The sequence below is a fragment of the Tachypleus tridentatus genome, chromosome 4, assembly GCF_004210375.1.
Source record: "Tachypleus tridentatus isolate NWPU-2018 chromosome 4, ASM421037v1, whole genome shotgun sequence".
Taxonomy (NCBI): Eukaryota; Metazoa; Arthropoda; class Merostomata; order Xiphosura; family Limulidae; genus Tachypleus; species Tachypleus tridentatus.
Genome location: NC_134828.1, coordinates 64784715 through 64799897, shown reverse-complemented (window position 1 = coordinate 64799897; position 15183 = coordinate 64784715). Strand labels below are relative to the sequence as shown.

General features: G+C 38.3%; 1 protein-coding gene across 3 annotated transcripts in view; it reads right to left on the bottom strand.

Annotated features, from left to right (window-relative positions):
• Nucleotides 1–15183, bottom strand: part of LOC143249301 (putative ferric-chelate reductase 1 homolog) — a 44630-nt gene that overhangs the window by 21960 nt on the left and 7487 nt on the right. For all 3 annotated transcript variants that reach the window (XM_076498896.1, XM_076498897.1, XM_076498898.1), the window contains exons 5-6: nt 11935–12091; nt 1069–1179 (exon numbers count right to left, since the gene is read on the bottom strand). In XM_076498896.1, the coding sequence (XP_076355011.1) occupies nt 1069–1179; nt 11935–12091 (268 nt within the window). The remainder of the gene's footprint in view (nt 1–1068; nt 1180–11934; nt 12092–15183) is intronic.

The window sequence follows — 15183 nt, the reverse complement described above, 5'->3', positions numbered from 1 at the left end:
CTTATAGAGGAAGCAGTATGCATATATAGAAACTGTTGCAAATAACATGGAATTAACCCTCATGACTACTGACATATACCCTAAGTGTTGACAATAATTTTTCACTTTCCAATTACTAACGCCTACAATTATCGTCAACACTGCCATTTAATAATTTATTTAAATCTCACATTTTCATAGTTATGCTGATATACCTTATTTATTAACACTGATATCTGTATCACCTGAGAGGTGGTCTACCTCTTAAATAATTAATATATGAAATACTTACTGTATCAATGTATACGTTAATGTTGTGGACGTAATGTTATTTCAACTTCAAGATGTTAAAAAGTTTTTTTTTAGGAACGGTTTGGTTTGTTTTGAATTTCGCGCAAATCTACTTGAGTACTATCTTGGCTAGCCATCCTTACTTTAGCAGTTTAAGACTAAAGGGAAGACAGCTAGTCATCACCACTCACCACCAATTCTTGGACTACTCTTACCAACGAATAGTGGGATGACCGTAACATTATAACGCCCCCACGGCTGAAAGGACGAGAATGTGTGGTGTGACGGGGATTCGAACCCGCGACCCTCGGATAACGAGTCAAATGCCTTAACCACCTCGGCATGACGGGCTTTTAGAAACGGAAGAACACAGAGTGGAGGTAGTACTTCGGCATGGTTAGTTACGTGTTTGATCATGCAGTTAGGCAATTCCAGTATCAAAATAGTTAAATATTTGATAATCAGTAAAAAATGAAAACTACCATTAGAGTAACTGATGAACGTTTACACTGTTACCTTCGGTCTGTGATTGTTTTGATATTTATTATTATAAATTATGTTGTTAAGCTTTGCACGGCCAAGGTTGATGAATAGTCAAGTATATATAGTCTTAGCAAATAACCATGAATTTTTAACTAATTTATATATGGTGTACTCCTGATTTTTACTTTAATCTTTGAAAAATTAAGATTTTGTATAAAAATATACTATTATAACCTTACCAAAAGATTTTATGCAGACACTGTAATAAACCTTATTTTAGTTAAATTTATACGTGGTAACAATCACGAATCTCACCATGCATCGAAATCAAAACATCTGCAGAGTTGTCATTACGAACCAAAGAGATGGAACTCAGGTTCACGCGATCACTGGAAAATCCACGCTGTTTTTCATGGTATCTAAGATCTACAAATTGAATGGTAATATTCTGATTACATCATAGCACTATAAAGTAATAATAATGATATACCAAATTTTTCGGGGTATAAGTAGAATGAGTTAAATTTGTCATTTTTTCAACCTTTCATCTATTGTATAAAGATGAAAACCCGTCAATCTGTCACGCCGATATCTTAGCCGTTGCGGCTGCGATCAACACGCAACTTGTACGTATAATTATTACAGTCACATACATATAAAGTTAACGATGCGCAACTCTGGGCATAAAATTAGTGTACATTTAAGGGTAGGTTGGAAGAGGTCATGGTGAGACAGACCTTGGTAGGTATTTTGGTTAAATTATTCTTTCGTTCTCCAAAAGTCGAACGAAAAATAACCAGGGGCGGTCAGAAACTACTGTTTCTCTTCACCCCACACAAGGCAAGAATAAATTATTTAACTAATTACGGAATAAGTTGATTAGGCTGGAGTGGCATGTAAAGTTATTCAACTAACGCGATGGTCACAAATGACCTGGAAGTTGATAGTTTGTTAAATCTAATTGAGGAGCATCAGGAGAAACTGAGAAGAGTTACCGGCCGAAGAGACAACGAAGAAAGACGAGGAAGGTTCAGCATCACATCCATCAGTGTTCGAAGAATCGTGTCGGGAAAGAAGATGTGGTCGACGTTGACTTGGAGTGAGCAGAGAGATGCAAGCAGTGCGTCGGCTTAGTTATAACTTATGATTTTACTATGAACATATTAAAAATTTTGAGATGACTAAAATGTGTTCTGACTGGACTCTTTTCAGGGCTGGGATCTATAAATCCTAAGTACAAAGAATTTTGATGTGGGGGGAAACGGGAGTACCCCGAGAAAACCCACTTTCACTGGTGAGGCGCCGAAAGAAACCAACCTCACCAGTGCCCGATGCTGGAAATAAAAAAGAGAACATGGATGGTTAGTCACTTGAGTTTACATTCAGGGCATGTATGTAATTATAAGGCGAGAGGTATCGCTGCCAAGATCGTGGGGTGGCTGCTAATCGTGGAACTTGCTTTGTTAATTGTGTACGGTTAATTGCTTTTTTGTAATAGATGGCTGCAAGATAGATGAGTCTCTTCTTTAGAGACGGGATGGAGCTTGCTTTATTGATGTATTCTATCGGGGTGTACCTGGGGAGACGAAGTGCAAGGCGAATGGCGAGATTTTGGGCCTGTTGTAATTTCTTAAGATGGGAGGGGGGTGCGTTTGCCGTGATCATACTACCGTATTCAATTATCGGTTGAATGTTGGTTCTGTAAATGGCAAGAATCGTTTTGGATCTACATCCTCGGACTATATTACCAATACGTCTGAGGTAGTAGATTCGTTTATAGACTTTAGAGAGAATGGTTTGAAAGTGATTTGTCCATGTAAGCTGCTTGTTGAAAGTAATGCCAAGGAATTTTACAGACGACGAAAATTTGAGTTCGGTGTCCATCATTTTAAGTTTAACTTTGGAAATAGATTTGTTTTTTCTCGTGATTCTGCGTTTGAATATTATGGCCTGTGCTTTAGTGGCATTAAGCGCTACCCGCCAGGTATTACACCAGGTGGTAATGCTATTAAGTGTGGATTGGACTTTCGCGGCAGCGAGAAGGGGTTCACGTGACATGCTCCATACAGCGATGTCGTCGGCATATTGCGACGCATAAGTATATTTTAGCTTAGGAAAGGGGATATCATTAACATAGAGTATATACAACAGAGGGCTGAGTACTGAACCTTGGGGAACACCTGCTGAGAGGCGAACAGTGTGGGATGTAGCGCTATTGATTCTTACTTTAGCTGTTCTATTGTCAAGAAAGCTGGCTATCCATCTTGTTAGAGAGGACGGGAATTTAAATTGGAGGAGTTTCAATTTAAGCCCTTGGTGCCAGACAGAATCAAAGGCTTGTTTCACGTCTAAAAATAAGCCGACTGTGGTGTGATTTCTACTAAATCCTTGAGTAACTGATTCGGTTAATCGAACCAAATGATCAGATCAGCCGTCTGTCTGTTTTTCCGGGAGGCATTTTGTATTTCAGAAAGTAGCATAGTACTTTCCAAATACCATGTAATACAAGAGGCTAGTATTTTTTCCAGCAATTTGCCAATATTATTAATTAAGCTTATGGGTCTATAGTCTTTGGGATTATTGGATGCAGGGTTTGTTTAAGGTATTACTTTGATTATGGCTGATTTACACGGAGGCGGGTAGTAGCCTGAATAAAAAGAGAGGTTGAATAGGGCTGTTAGATGTCTTAAGAATGAAATAGATGCTCTTTTGAGAATAGTATTACGTATATTATCCTCACCTGGGGCACTGTTTTTTAGTGTTTTAGTTATTAGTTTAATTTCAACAGGAGTTATTGATCTGGTTAGTTTTTGGAGATCGGTAGTGTAGACATTACTATTATGGGGTATATAGCACGGGAAATGCGAACTGAGTAATATTATATTGTCTTTAATAGAATTTTGAACCGTGCATAAATGGTTGTGATTAAAATGTGGTGAGTTGGGAGTAGTGAATACCTGTTCGTAATAGTCTGCTAATAAATTGGCTTTTTCAAGGTCATTAGTTGCTAAGTTATTATTGTGTTTTAAAGTGGGAATTCGGCTGATTGAATTATCATTACATATTCTTTTGAACTTTTTCCAGAATGTAGCCGGATCTTTGTATGAACTGTCTAGTGATGCACAAAAAAAGTCGGGTCCGCCTGTTTCATGTGATAAAGTCATGGTGAGTTATTGTGTTGGGTATATATATACCTCATGCTTGGTATTGTTAGCGCACAAAAATCATAATACGTTTGATTGGTTGGCAAGGAGATACGTTGATGCAGCATCACCAAATTTTGTCCAATCGGAACTCTCGGCTACAACTCTATAATAATCCTCATGTTTTACCCGCAGAACATTTCAATTTTTGAAATGTCCAAATTAAAGAACACTTCTTCAGTTGAGCAGGCTAACAAAGCCACAACCAAGAAGACAATCCAAAGAGAAGATTCTGAAAAATATAATAAAACTCAATGCCTTTACCGTCATAATTATTAATTTGCAGAATCATGCAGTTGACCGAGCAGAAATATGTCTTTTAGAATCAGTTTTTCGCGTTTCATTCCATAAACTTTTATCAAGAAAAATATTTGAATATAACTTTAAAATATATACAAGTCAAAATGCTAATCACTCGGTGCATAAAGAAGATGGCTAAATATATATCATGAGATACTAAAATAAGATACTCATTTGTCATACATATATTATTACTAGATTATAATTACTTTTTACAAAACATGTTTATAAAACATTTAATTTTTATAAAATGTGTGTGTGTTTTCCTATAGCAAAGCCACATCAGGCTGTGTCCACCGAGGAGAATCGAACCACTGGTTTTAGCGTTGTAAATCCGAAGACTTACTGCTGTATCAGTGGAGGACTGTAAAACATCCTCATAAAACACTTATTTAGATATAATTTTGAGCATTGGGGAACGGGAATTTTTTCAAATGCTATACAGCGTTTGCCCGAATGAAATTACGAGTAAGAAAGCTGAAGTTTATGGAATAAATATCCAGTAAGGGGGCTAATCGCCAAGAAACTGTTTAATTTGACTAATCTAAAATATCTTTGGAATGTTTACATTGTAATATCAAAGTTGATTTACGTAGTGATGGTGCGAATATTGAAATTATTATTTGAATATACTTAAATATTGATAAATTAAAATAATTTTTCTATTTTTCTTAAATGACTACTGATAAATGACTAATAATTGCCCAAATGGCCACAATCAATGGGAATCTCGTTAATCCATTCATGCGCGTCACTAATTAGATGAGGAGGCATTTGGCTATCGATATTCCAAATTACCCTGGCCCGGCATGGCCAAACGTGTTAAGGCGTGCGACTCGTAATCTGAGGGTTGCGGGTTCGCATCCCCGTCGCACCAAACATGCTCGCCCTTTCAGCCGTGGGGACGTTGTAATGTGACGGTCAATTTCACTATTCGTTGGTAAAAGAGTAGCCCAAGAGTTGGCAGTGGGTGGTGATGACTAGCTGCCTTCCCTCTCGTCTTACACTGCTAAATTAGGGACGGCTAGCACAGATAGCCCTCGAGTAGCTTTGTGCGAAATTCCAAAAAACAAACATACCAAATTACCCATTTTACGTCAGGGTCGACGATACCGACAGATACCGGATGTTAATATATGAAGGACTTGATGCGGGGATACTTCAAATGTTGTCGACAGTTCCTACCAAACGAGATGTTCTTCATTATTCACTTTCCATAAAATATCATGGTATAGAGGATTGTAAAGAACTCTTCAAAATATTTGGACTTAATGTCCAGGTCTGCTAGAACTTCCATGTTTTCAGGCACCGCGGGCACCTATTGTGAGATCTTACGGCATATTCTCATTGATTTGAACTTCGGACATTGACCGCTAAAATGACATACGGTCTCTCTCGTGGCTGTACAGCCACGTCCTTTGACAGATTTCTTGTTGTGTACTGAGGTTACCTCTACTGAGGGCCTCTTTTCTAGGGTATACATTTGTCCTTAGAGCTAGACACTTCATCTGTTGGTGGGCTTTCATACTGACAGGTTTAGGTAACCAGTGGTTGGCAGATGTTGAGCCTTTGAAAAGCTCTACACTGTGCCCTTGCAGAACTATTTTTCCTTTCCATATTTTTCCAGTTAGAATGATATGCTTCGGATCTCTGGTTGGACTTAGGGTTCGGAAGTCCGACTTTAGTGGCAATGCTCTTGATGGCTCCCATCAAACCATCTTCTTCTGTCAAGAATGATGTTGACCCGGCATGGCCAAGCGTGTTAAGGCGTACGACTCGTAATCTGAGGGTCGAGAGTTCGGATCCCTGTCGCGCCAAACATGCTCTCCCTTTCAGCCGTGGGAGAGTTATAATGTGACGGTCAATCTCACTATTCATTGGTAAAAGAGTAGCCCAAGAGTTGGTGGTGGGTGGTGATGACTAGCTGCTTTCCCTCTAGTCTTACACTGCTAAATTAAGAACGACTAGCACAGATATTCCTCGATTAGCTTTGTGCGAAATTCAAAAACAAACAAGTATGATGTTACTTTGATGAATAAATGAGTCTCAAATACGTTTTCATCTTCAATGTTGGAATAAAAGACTCCACCTTCACCTCCGTCACGATGACGTGAGTAGAGCAAACCGTCAGCCGTACAGGCTGGTAGATGACACCACTTTTTCACAGCTTTTTTAAAAATAAAATTGTCCAGTTCTTTTAACAATCTAAAATTAATTTTGCCCAGTTCACGTTGGTATAAAAGCCTGGGTACAACAAATCTACAGAGCATTTCCATCCTCTGGTGTGGTTTGAAGGGTGTGTTGGAGATATTGTTTATCCACTTCTCAAGGGTTGATTTTACAGGCTCGCTGTAAACACCTGTCCATGGACAAACGTTTGTTCCAAGATATCGATATGATTGTTCGGGTCCAATTATTGGGAGTGTGTCACTGCTGACTGACCATAGATGGCCGTCGTTAACAGTGAAGGTCTTATTGGACCCTCTAATCAGCATTCTAGCACTCTTAGAAATGTTCAGACTGATGCCATTACCCAAACAGTATTCATTCACTATGTTTAACATTGCCTGGAGACTGGCATGGTCTTTTGCCAGGACTGCCATATTATCAGCATATGCTAAGATTGAGACTGATTCCAGTTTCTTGCCAAGCAATATTCCTCAGCTTTCCTCTTCAAGTTTTCACTGGGTCCCCTTGTTTGACACATTTGAGTAGGTTTTTTGGATTGGTATTTTGCATACCTACTCAAAAGGTGGTTGTACCAGCATTATACATGTTCTCCACAATCTGAATGAAATGTGGATAAACTTCGAATCAAGCAAGGCTTGCTAAGAGGTGTCTGTGGCTCTCCTCATGATACACTAGAGCAGGAAAATGTTATCTCTGCAACCAGCCTGAGGAATAAATCTGTTCTGTCTGGGATTTATCTGCACTGCCTGATCGAGGTGGAGAGTCATTATTCTGGAATATAGTTGAAGCACGATGGATGAAATTGTCATTGGCCTCCAGTTTTTGATGTCGTGCAGATTACTCTTTCCTTTCAGAATGAGCAGTGACTTATTGACTTTCATGCATTCGGGAATGCGACCGGTAAATTGCGATAGATTAAACACATTTGTCAAGGAAACATATATGCCATACTTTGAGACGTTTTAGTAGGAACAGAAGAGCGATGTTATCGGGACCTGCAGCCCCTTTCTTCATACCTTGAAGTGCCGCCCTCACTTCCTCTTGTGTTGTTAGTTCCAGAATATTAGTGTTGTTTGCTCTGGGTGGTAATGGGCACCCGTCAAAATTGATGTTATCATTTACAACACCGTAGACCTGATCGTAGTGGTCTTTCTCCTGATCTTTACTGAGGCTACATTGGACAGCATCCTGGCCATCTGATATTTCCTCAGCTAGGAATTTGCGTTCGAAATCAAATATTTTCTGAAACCTTTTAATATGTTCCACTCAATGAATACGTCTCTTGTATGGTTTTCGAGCACGTTTAGGGTTTTTTAATTGCCTGCTTCAAGGATTTTTCATTGTTCCAATACGCTTGTGAATGGGAAGTTCGTCAACACATTGTTTAATCACTGTCTCAACTTCCTGCCATGTTGCTTCATCGAGTCCTTTCTGATCTCTCAGCTGATTTAAGTACGGACAGAATTTAGAACTTTGTTCAGGGAGAAGTATCCCTTCCCAATTGAGTTCCCCAAACTGTACGACATGAATGGGATCTCCACGACTCCAGGTGGTATTTGAATCAGTACGGAAAGGCGGTTGAACTTTATTGAGGTCGCGGCGCTCATTTGAGACTTACTTAGGAGCCTTTCCGGGTAGGTGTTCTGCACAGAGAACATTGCTGTTCTTTCGGCCCGAATATACTATTTCCACATCAAAGAGGGTTCATATTTCTTCCTTGGACCATACTAACCGGCGGGAGCGCTCCAGCGGCGCCCTGATCCCTTGGGATAGTGTATGCTCGGCGTTTCTGATGGCAGGATGCTGATGTCTCTTATGTTGAGATAAGCCTGACCTTGTCTTACGTTTCATTTCACAGATCTTGCAGCCGAAACTATATGAATCAGCCGCGAACATCAAAGTTCGGAACACTTGGGAACATGACAAGCAATAGCGTGGTGGTTGCTATCGTCTTTTCCACAGAATTTACAACGTGCTTATGCTAACGAGTTATGTTTGTTTGCCAAGTGGGCTGCAAACTTGGAAAAAACCGTAAACTCATGTGGACACAAATCAAATGCCATTTTTCTTATGGGCAGGTTCTGCGGAGATATCTGCTCCTTCTCTTAGTTCGTAATTGCCATTTATCTCATTAGGCGAGATTTTATAACTTAAGCCGTCCACCTGTGTGGTACAGCGACTGTCACTAGTCGGGTTTTTACCATCCACCAAAGTGGTGTGGTCGTCACGTGCTTCGTTATACGAGGAAATATAACTTATGCCGTTCACCTCTGTGGTTCGGCTACTACATCCAGTGATAGCAATATCAGTTGCACCAGATTCACTTTGGGTGTGTGAAGTGGTGTCGGAATAGGTATCTCTCAATTCCTCTATTCCTGATGGAAGGCTATCTTTTCCTTCGTTGCCGGGGAATCGCTCGGAATTGTCCCTATAAAATGCTGACACAGGGTAGGGCTGCAACCTCTTTCCGGATGCCCAAATAGCTGGTAAGTGCGGAAAGTCCTCACCACGGTTTAAAGGTTGCCATCCGTAATCTGGGGTTTTCTACCCCTGCCTGTGGACATGTTGTGGGCGGCAAGTTCACCACATGGGTTTTTAGTGTTCTCCTTCACGTGCAGAGATTTAGTTACAGGTTGTATCCTGTACCACGTGGAGGTACCTCCTCAGGAGGGCACTTGGCAGTGCTCTATGAACTTAAGACGATTAAATACCGATATATCAGATTACCCAATTTAACGTCAGGGTCGACAGATGCCGGTTGTTCTCCAGCCGTGGGGGCGTTATAATGTGACGGTCAATCCCACTTTTCGTTGGTAAAAGAGTAGCTCAAGAGTTGGCGGTGGGTGGTGAAGACTGGCTACCTTCCCTCTAGTCTTACACTGCTAAATTAGGGACGGCTAGCACAGATAGCCCTCGAGTAGCTTTGTGCGAAATTCCAAAACAAAAAAATTGCTTCCGAACATATGATGAACATTCAGCTTTTCTGACAGACAGTGGCATTGCCTGTGTACGGATGGCTCGGAATATATTAATCGAAATGATATTTTAAATATTTCCTCCATAGGTCATTAGAACTTTACAATACTATACAGTATATTATTTTATAACAAGATCTATTTAATGACTGAGTTAGAAGTGTTGGAAATACCATAGCAAAAGTTTGCATTTGTTGTTCTTCTTTCTTCTACTTTATTTTATTACATATCTCAAAAACAGTGGTGTTCATCAATTTCAGTGTGGTAGCATAGTTTCAAACGGAGTATGCGCTTTCTTTTATAAGTGGTAGACTCAGCAGATAAACCGATGTGGCTTTACTTTAACAAAACATACTCACTCTTTTATAAGTATTATTAATTTTAAAAAATGATAATTCTAGTGTAAACTATGTTATCCTTATCACCTTAAAGTTAAATTTCTTACAGAAATTAAATGCTTCTTTAAAACTTTTAAGTACAGGGTGAAACGTAAATTGCCAGCCAATAATAGATGAACAATAACTATTACAATTGGAATCTCATGCTATTTAGAACTTGGCAATAAACACAACTTTCTTATGTCTATTGAAACAATGCATTAAAAAACAAAAAAAAAACATTTCAAAAAGGAATTGTGTAGGGATGGCTAATGTCAATATTTCAGAAACAATATAGCATTTGTATCGTCTCTTCATAATAGCACAAGTAAGAATTAATATGTAGCAATATTTATATAATTATTTAATCAAAATTGAGTTAATTTATTCTATTTATATACTCCAGATTTGGAATATAACACGAAGATAAATTAATTACGATACCGCTGCGTTGTATACTGTACACTAGCGAACTGTATGCTACTTAATGTAGACATTACGAGATGATATGAGGTGGTTTTCTATTAGTATTTTTGAGAATTTTCATTCCTAATACTGAAAATGGTAAAGAGGGCGTAGCGTACATTTGTGCTTGGTTGAATAATTAAACATCCTTCAGCGAACGGGCAACACGATGATCTTCACCGCTACAAAACTCGTATGTATTTTATGAAACATTTAGAAATTGTGATTACTAATCACTACATAAGATGATGGGTATATAATTATAAGTTGAGGCTTGGGTAAACTGTGGAAAAGGTATTGTCTTGTACGCCGAAAAATACGGTAATTAGAGATAAGTAGCTACTGCCGTGATAGTAATAACATAGTATATAAAACAAATCCTAGTTCTGTACACTGAAAATTAGCGTAGCTTAACAATAATTGTTTGTTTGTTTTGAATTTCGCGCAAAGCTACTCGAGGGCTATCTGTGCTAGCCGTCCCTAATTTAGCAGTGTAAGACTAGAGGGAAGGCAGCTAGTCATCACCACCCACCGCCAACTCTTGGGCTACTCTTTTACCAACGAATAGTGGGATTGACCGTCACATTGTAACGCCCCCACGGCTGAAAGGGTGAGTATGTTTGGCGCGACGGGGATGCGAACCCGCGACCCTCGGATTACGAGTCGAGTGCCTTAACCACCTGGCCATGCCGGGCCTGTACCTTAAAAATAATTGTAAAGTGATTGATTTAATAATTACGATAAAAATCACGTTAAGACACACATATTTTTCATTTTCATATTATTTTATTAATAAGGATTTTCAATCAGAAACGTGTTAATACACCAGATGAGATCATTATTTTATCTCCAACATGTCACTGCTGAAAGGCCATATCTCCTCTCTCCGGGCCCGACATGGCCAGGTGGGTTAAGGAGTTCGACTCGTAATCTGAGGGTCGCGGATTCGCATCCCTTTCGCACCAAACAGGCTTGCCCTTTCAGCCGTAGGGGCGTTATAATGTTTCGGCCAATCCCACTATTCGTTGGTAAAAGAGTAGCACAAGAGTTGGCGGTGGGTGGTGATGACTAATTGCTTTCCCACTGCTAAATTAGGGAGGGCTAGCGCAGATAACACTCGTGTAATTTTGCGCAAAATTCAAAAACAAACAAACTCTTCTCACCGTGCAGGTCAACTAAGAGTTCTAATATTGTGCGAAAATCTTCAAAAGTAGTGAGTGATATAGGAAGACAAGAGATAAATCTTGAAACCTGTTTTACTTACCTGTGATTTCAAATATGCAACAGACAAACTTAGAGGAATGTAGAAAAATATAACGTGATTTTATATTATTATTAGGCCTGTAAATATATTACTGCTGTAGTTAGAATCACCTGTAACAGATTGCACTAATTTTTACCAGTTTAATTTAAATATATATTAAATTAAAAACTCAAAAGTAAAAACAAACATGATTTACTTATATTCTTGCATAAGGAGAGCTCTTGGAAATTTGATAGTAACATGTTCGTTTCAGATGAGATAGTCTTTCATCACCTAATTTGATTCTACAGGTTATTTGGTTATTATCCTAATAATAGTAATCCAAGGAAAATCCTTCGAAAAATAAACGAACAAATGCTACATAAGGTATATTTTTATTTAAACAAATAGTGGACTGTTATACTTACTTCCCTGGCTGTCAGTTGGACCTTTAGCTAAAACCAAGTAATACTTGTTGGTTAATATATTAAAAGTGGTATCACAAACTTTGGTTACAATATCTCTTTTCCATTTACAGGTGATGACATCATTCACATATTCAGCTGATTCCTGTAACTCGCCTGTCTAAGAATGGAAATGATCAGTTAATTTTTGAACAGAATGAACTCAAGTTTTACAATTCATTTCTATTAACAGTTCTCACTCTGTACTTTAATTTATAAAGAAGTGTAGAATTTAAAAAGAAGAGTCTAGAGATGCCGATAATAATTTCAACATATGTATTCTCTGTGAACAAAATTTCTCATGTTTCATTTCCTTTATTATGGCCCGGCATGACCAGATGGATTAAGGCGTTCGACTCGTAATCTGAGGGTCGCAAGTTCGAATCCCCGTCGCACCAAACATGCTCGCCCTTTCAGCCGTGGGTGCGTTATAATGTGCGGTCAATCCCACTATTCGTTGATAAAAGAGTAGCCCAAGAGTTAGCGGTGGGTGGTGATGACTAGCTGTCTTCCCTCTAGCCTTACACTGCTAAATTAGGGACGTCTAGTGCAGATAGCCTTCGTGTAGCTTTGCGCGAAATTCAAAACGAAACAAACAAACAATTTCTTTTTTAACACATTTCAGATATTCCAATTTGTGGGTGTTTCTATTACCATACATTTTTATTTTTTTTAAATGTTACTCTGAGGAAAGTCATTATAAAATGTTTAAATTTTCACATCATTAAACTAAAACAAGTATATGTAACCCAATGCAATATATCTTAGCAATATTTTTAAGTGTTAAACATAGTATCTTCCACTGAATATTCATTAGTTTCATAACATGACTGTATCCTGACATTCAACTTTGAAGCGAGAAGTGAAATAGAATTGGTGTTTAGTGCAGTGTCTATTGGCTTCATAGATTTGTCGTAGGCTCATATACATGTAGGTCTTTAAAGGATGTGTAAGAAATGTATAGAACATTCTAGAGAAGGAGCTTTAGAATATTCTGGGAATGGAGATCTATAGGTTTCTTCCACATTTCATAGAAAGGGTTACGCTGTAAATCTGAAACTAAATGTGGTAAATATATTCCGTGTGATATAGATAACTATAAAAAGAGATCAATACGTTAGTAATGCAAAGCACGTAGTTTTAAAACGAGAATGTGTGTGGTTACAAAGGGTTATAATAATGTTATATTTTGACACGCTAACTAGTAGGTCACACCCGACATAGATATTTATTTATAATGGTTGAAGGAGACAAGGTTCGATACGGACGTGAGGCCATTAAACATGCTCGCTCCGCATTTTCAGTCGTGGGCGTAACGTATTATAGACGTAACAGTCATTCCTTTAATTCAGCTCAAAGAGCTAGACAAACCCTATGTAGCAGCGGCGCGTGCTTCTGGTTGCCTTTTACAATATGAATACTTTTATCATTCAAGTGATTGAATTATGTGTACTGGTACAATAATCTTTATTCAAGGTGCTTTTTTATGCAAGAGTTATGCGCTTTTTTTCTTGTTCATAAATGGTCACGAAATAAAAACATCCCAAAAATCTTGAGAGAGAAATCATTACAAACCAATAAAAAGTATAAATTGTTCGATGTTTCCTTAATTTCTTAGGAAATCTCGACTTCTTCAGAAACCGCGCGCACACACACACGCACTACCAGAATAAGGTTACTGGCTGTGGAAGAATGATCTTTGTAGAATTTTCTGAGTGATTGGTAATTAACCCACTATCGATCATATTGTACTCCTATTTTGCGATTTTAGTGAACAGAACATTTCACATATATTAATCAGGATCATATGAAATGCTGAAGAAAGTAACATTTGCCGCGAAAGCCTCACGCTCTTGATCGTAAAATTTCTTGTGTCGTTTGCTGTAGTGTTTAGATAAGAATGTCGACAGTGGTTAAATAACTTCATATAAATTATATATTAATATTTTTACATTCTGTAACGGATTTAATGTCTGCATTTGTTTCAGTTTGACGCATATGACTATGTTGTTGTATTGCGCAAGTCCTGCCTGTTTTTCTAAATCTGTAGAGGATTCTCGAGTGTAAGAATCAATAATATATGTTTTACGAAAACACTAGCGTATCTTCGAATATTTGTTTGTTTTTTGGAATTTCGCACAAAGCTACTCGAGGGCTATCTGTGCTAGCCGTCCCTAATTTAGCAGTGTAAGACTAGAGGGAAGGCAGCCAGTCATCACCACCCACCGCCAACTCTTGGGCTACTCTTTTACCAACGAATAGTGGGATTGACCGTCACATTATAACGCCCCCACGGCTGAAAGGGTGAGTATGTTTGGCGCGACCGGGATGCGATCCCGCGACCCTCAGATTACGAGTCGCACGCCTTAACACGCTTGGCATGCCGGGCCTTCTTCGAATATTATTGAACATTCGATAATCTGGCCTTAAAGTATATAAACCGACGCGCAGAGAGAGTAATAAAATATTGTTTGGTCCCAACAGTCAGTATACTATAAGCCTTGGAAGCTATAATTGTGAGAAACGCTTATTAATCGGAAAACTGTAGATTTTTGAGCAAGAACGTTTGTAGACTTTGAACACGACAAACCATTCAACTTCAGTGAATTAACTTCGGACGTTAGTATTTCTACGAAAACATTAAATATTTTCGTCTGTAAAAGTCCGCGTATAAGCGGCTTGAGGCCAGCCAAGTTAGCTAGCTTAAGCGAGGTGTAACGATACCAACTAAGAATCAATTTGCTCGTCGTGGACCTGTACCGTTGATAAAATATTCAGCTCTAGACCAGACAGAAGACTAAGTATTATACTTTGTAACTTTGTAAAGCTCTTATATATAAACAAATATTTTAATAACTATTTGTAATAACTGTTATTGTAAATTGTATTGTTGTTTGTACATTAAAATATGTTTAAAAAGAAGATTGTATGAATCTTGTTGACGAATATCATAAATTTGATATATATTGGCATTGAATTCACTACTAAATTCAAATTTCTGGCTAATTGAAATCTTAATACTTAATATACATAACGTAATAAATCGGAGACTTGTCCAAGATTAATTATAATACGTAACAATTCGGAGGGTGAATATTAAAACAATGTTTTGGTACTGAGGCGTTTATAGTGCCATATTATACATTTTGCTCAACAAATACACTACACATTTCATAATGTATCGACATACGTGATAATAAGATAGTGGTATAA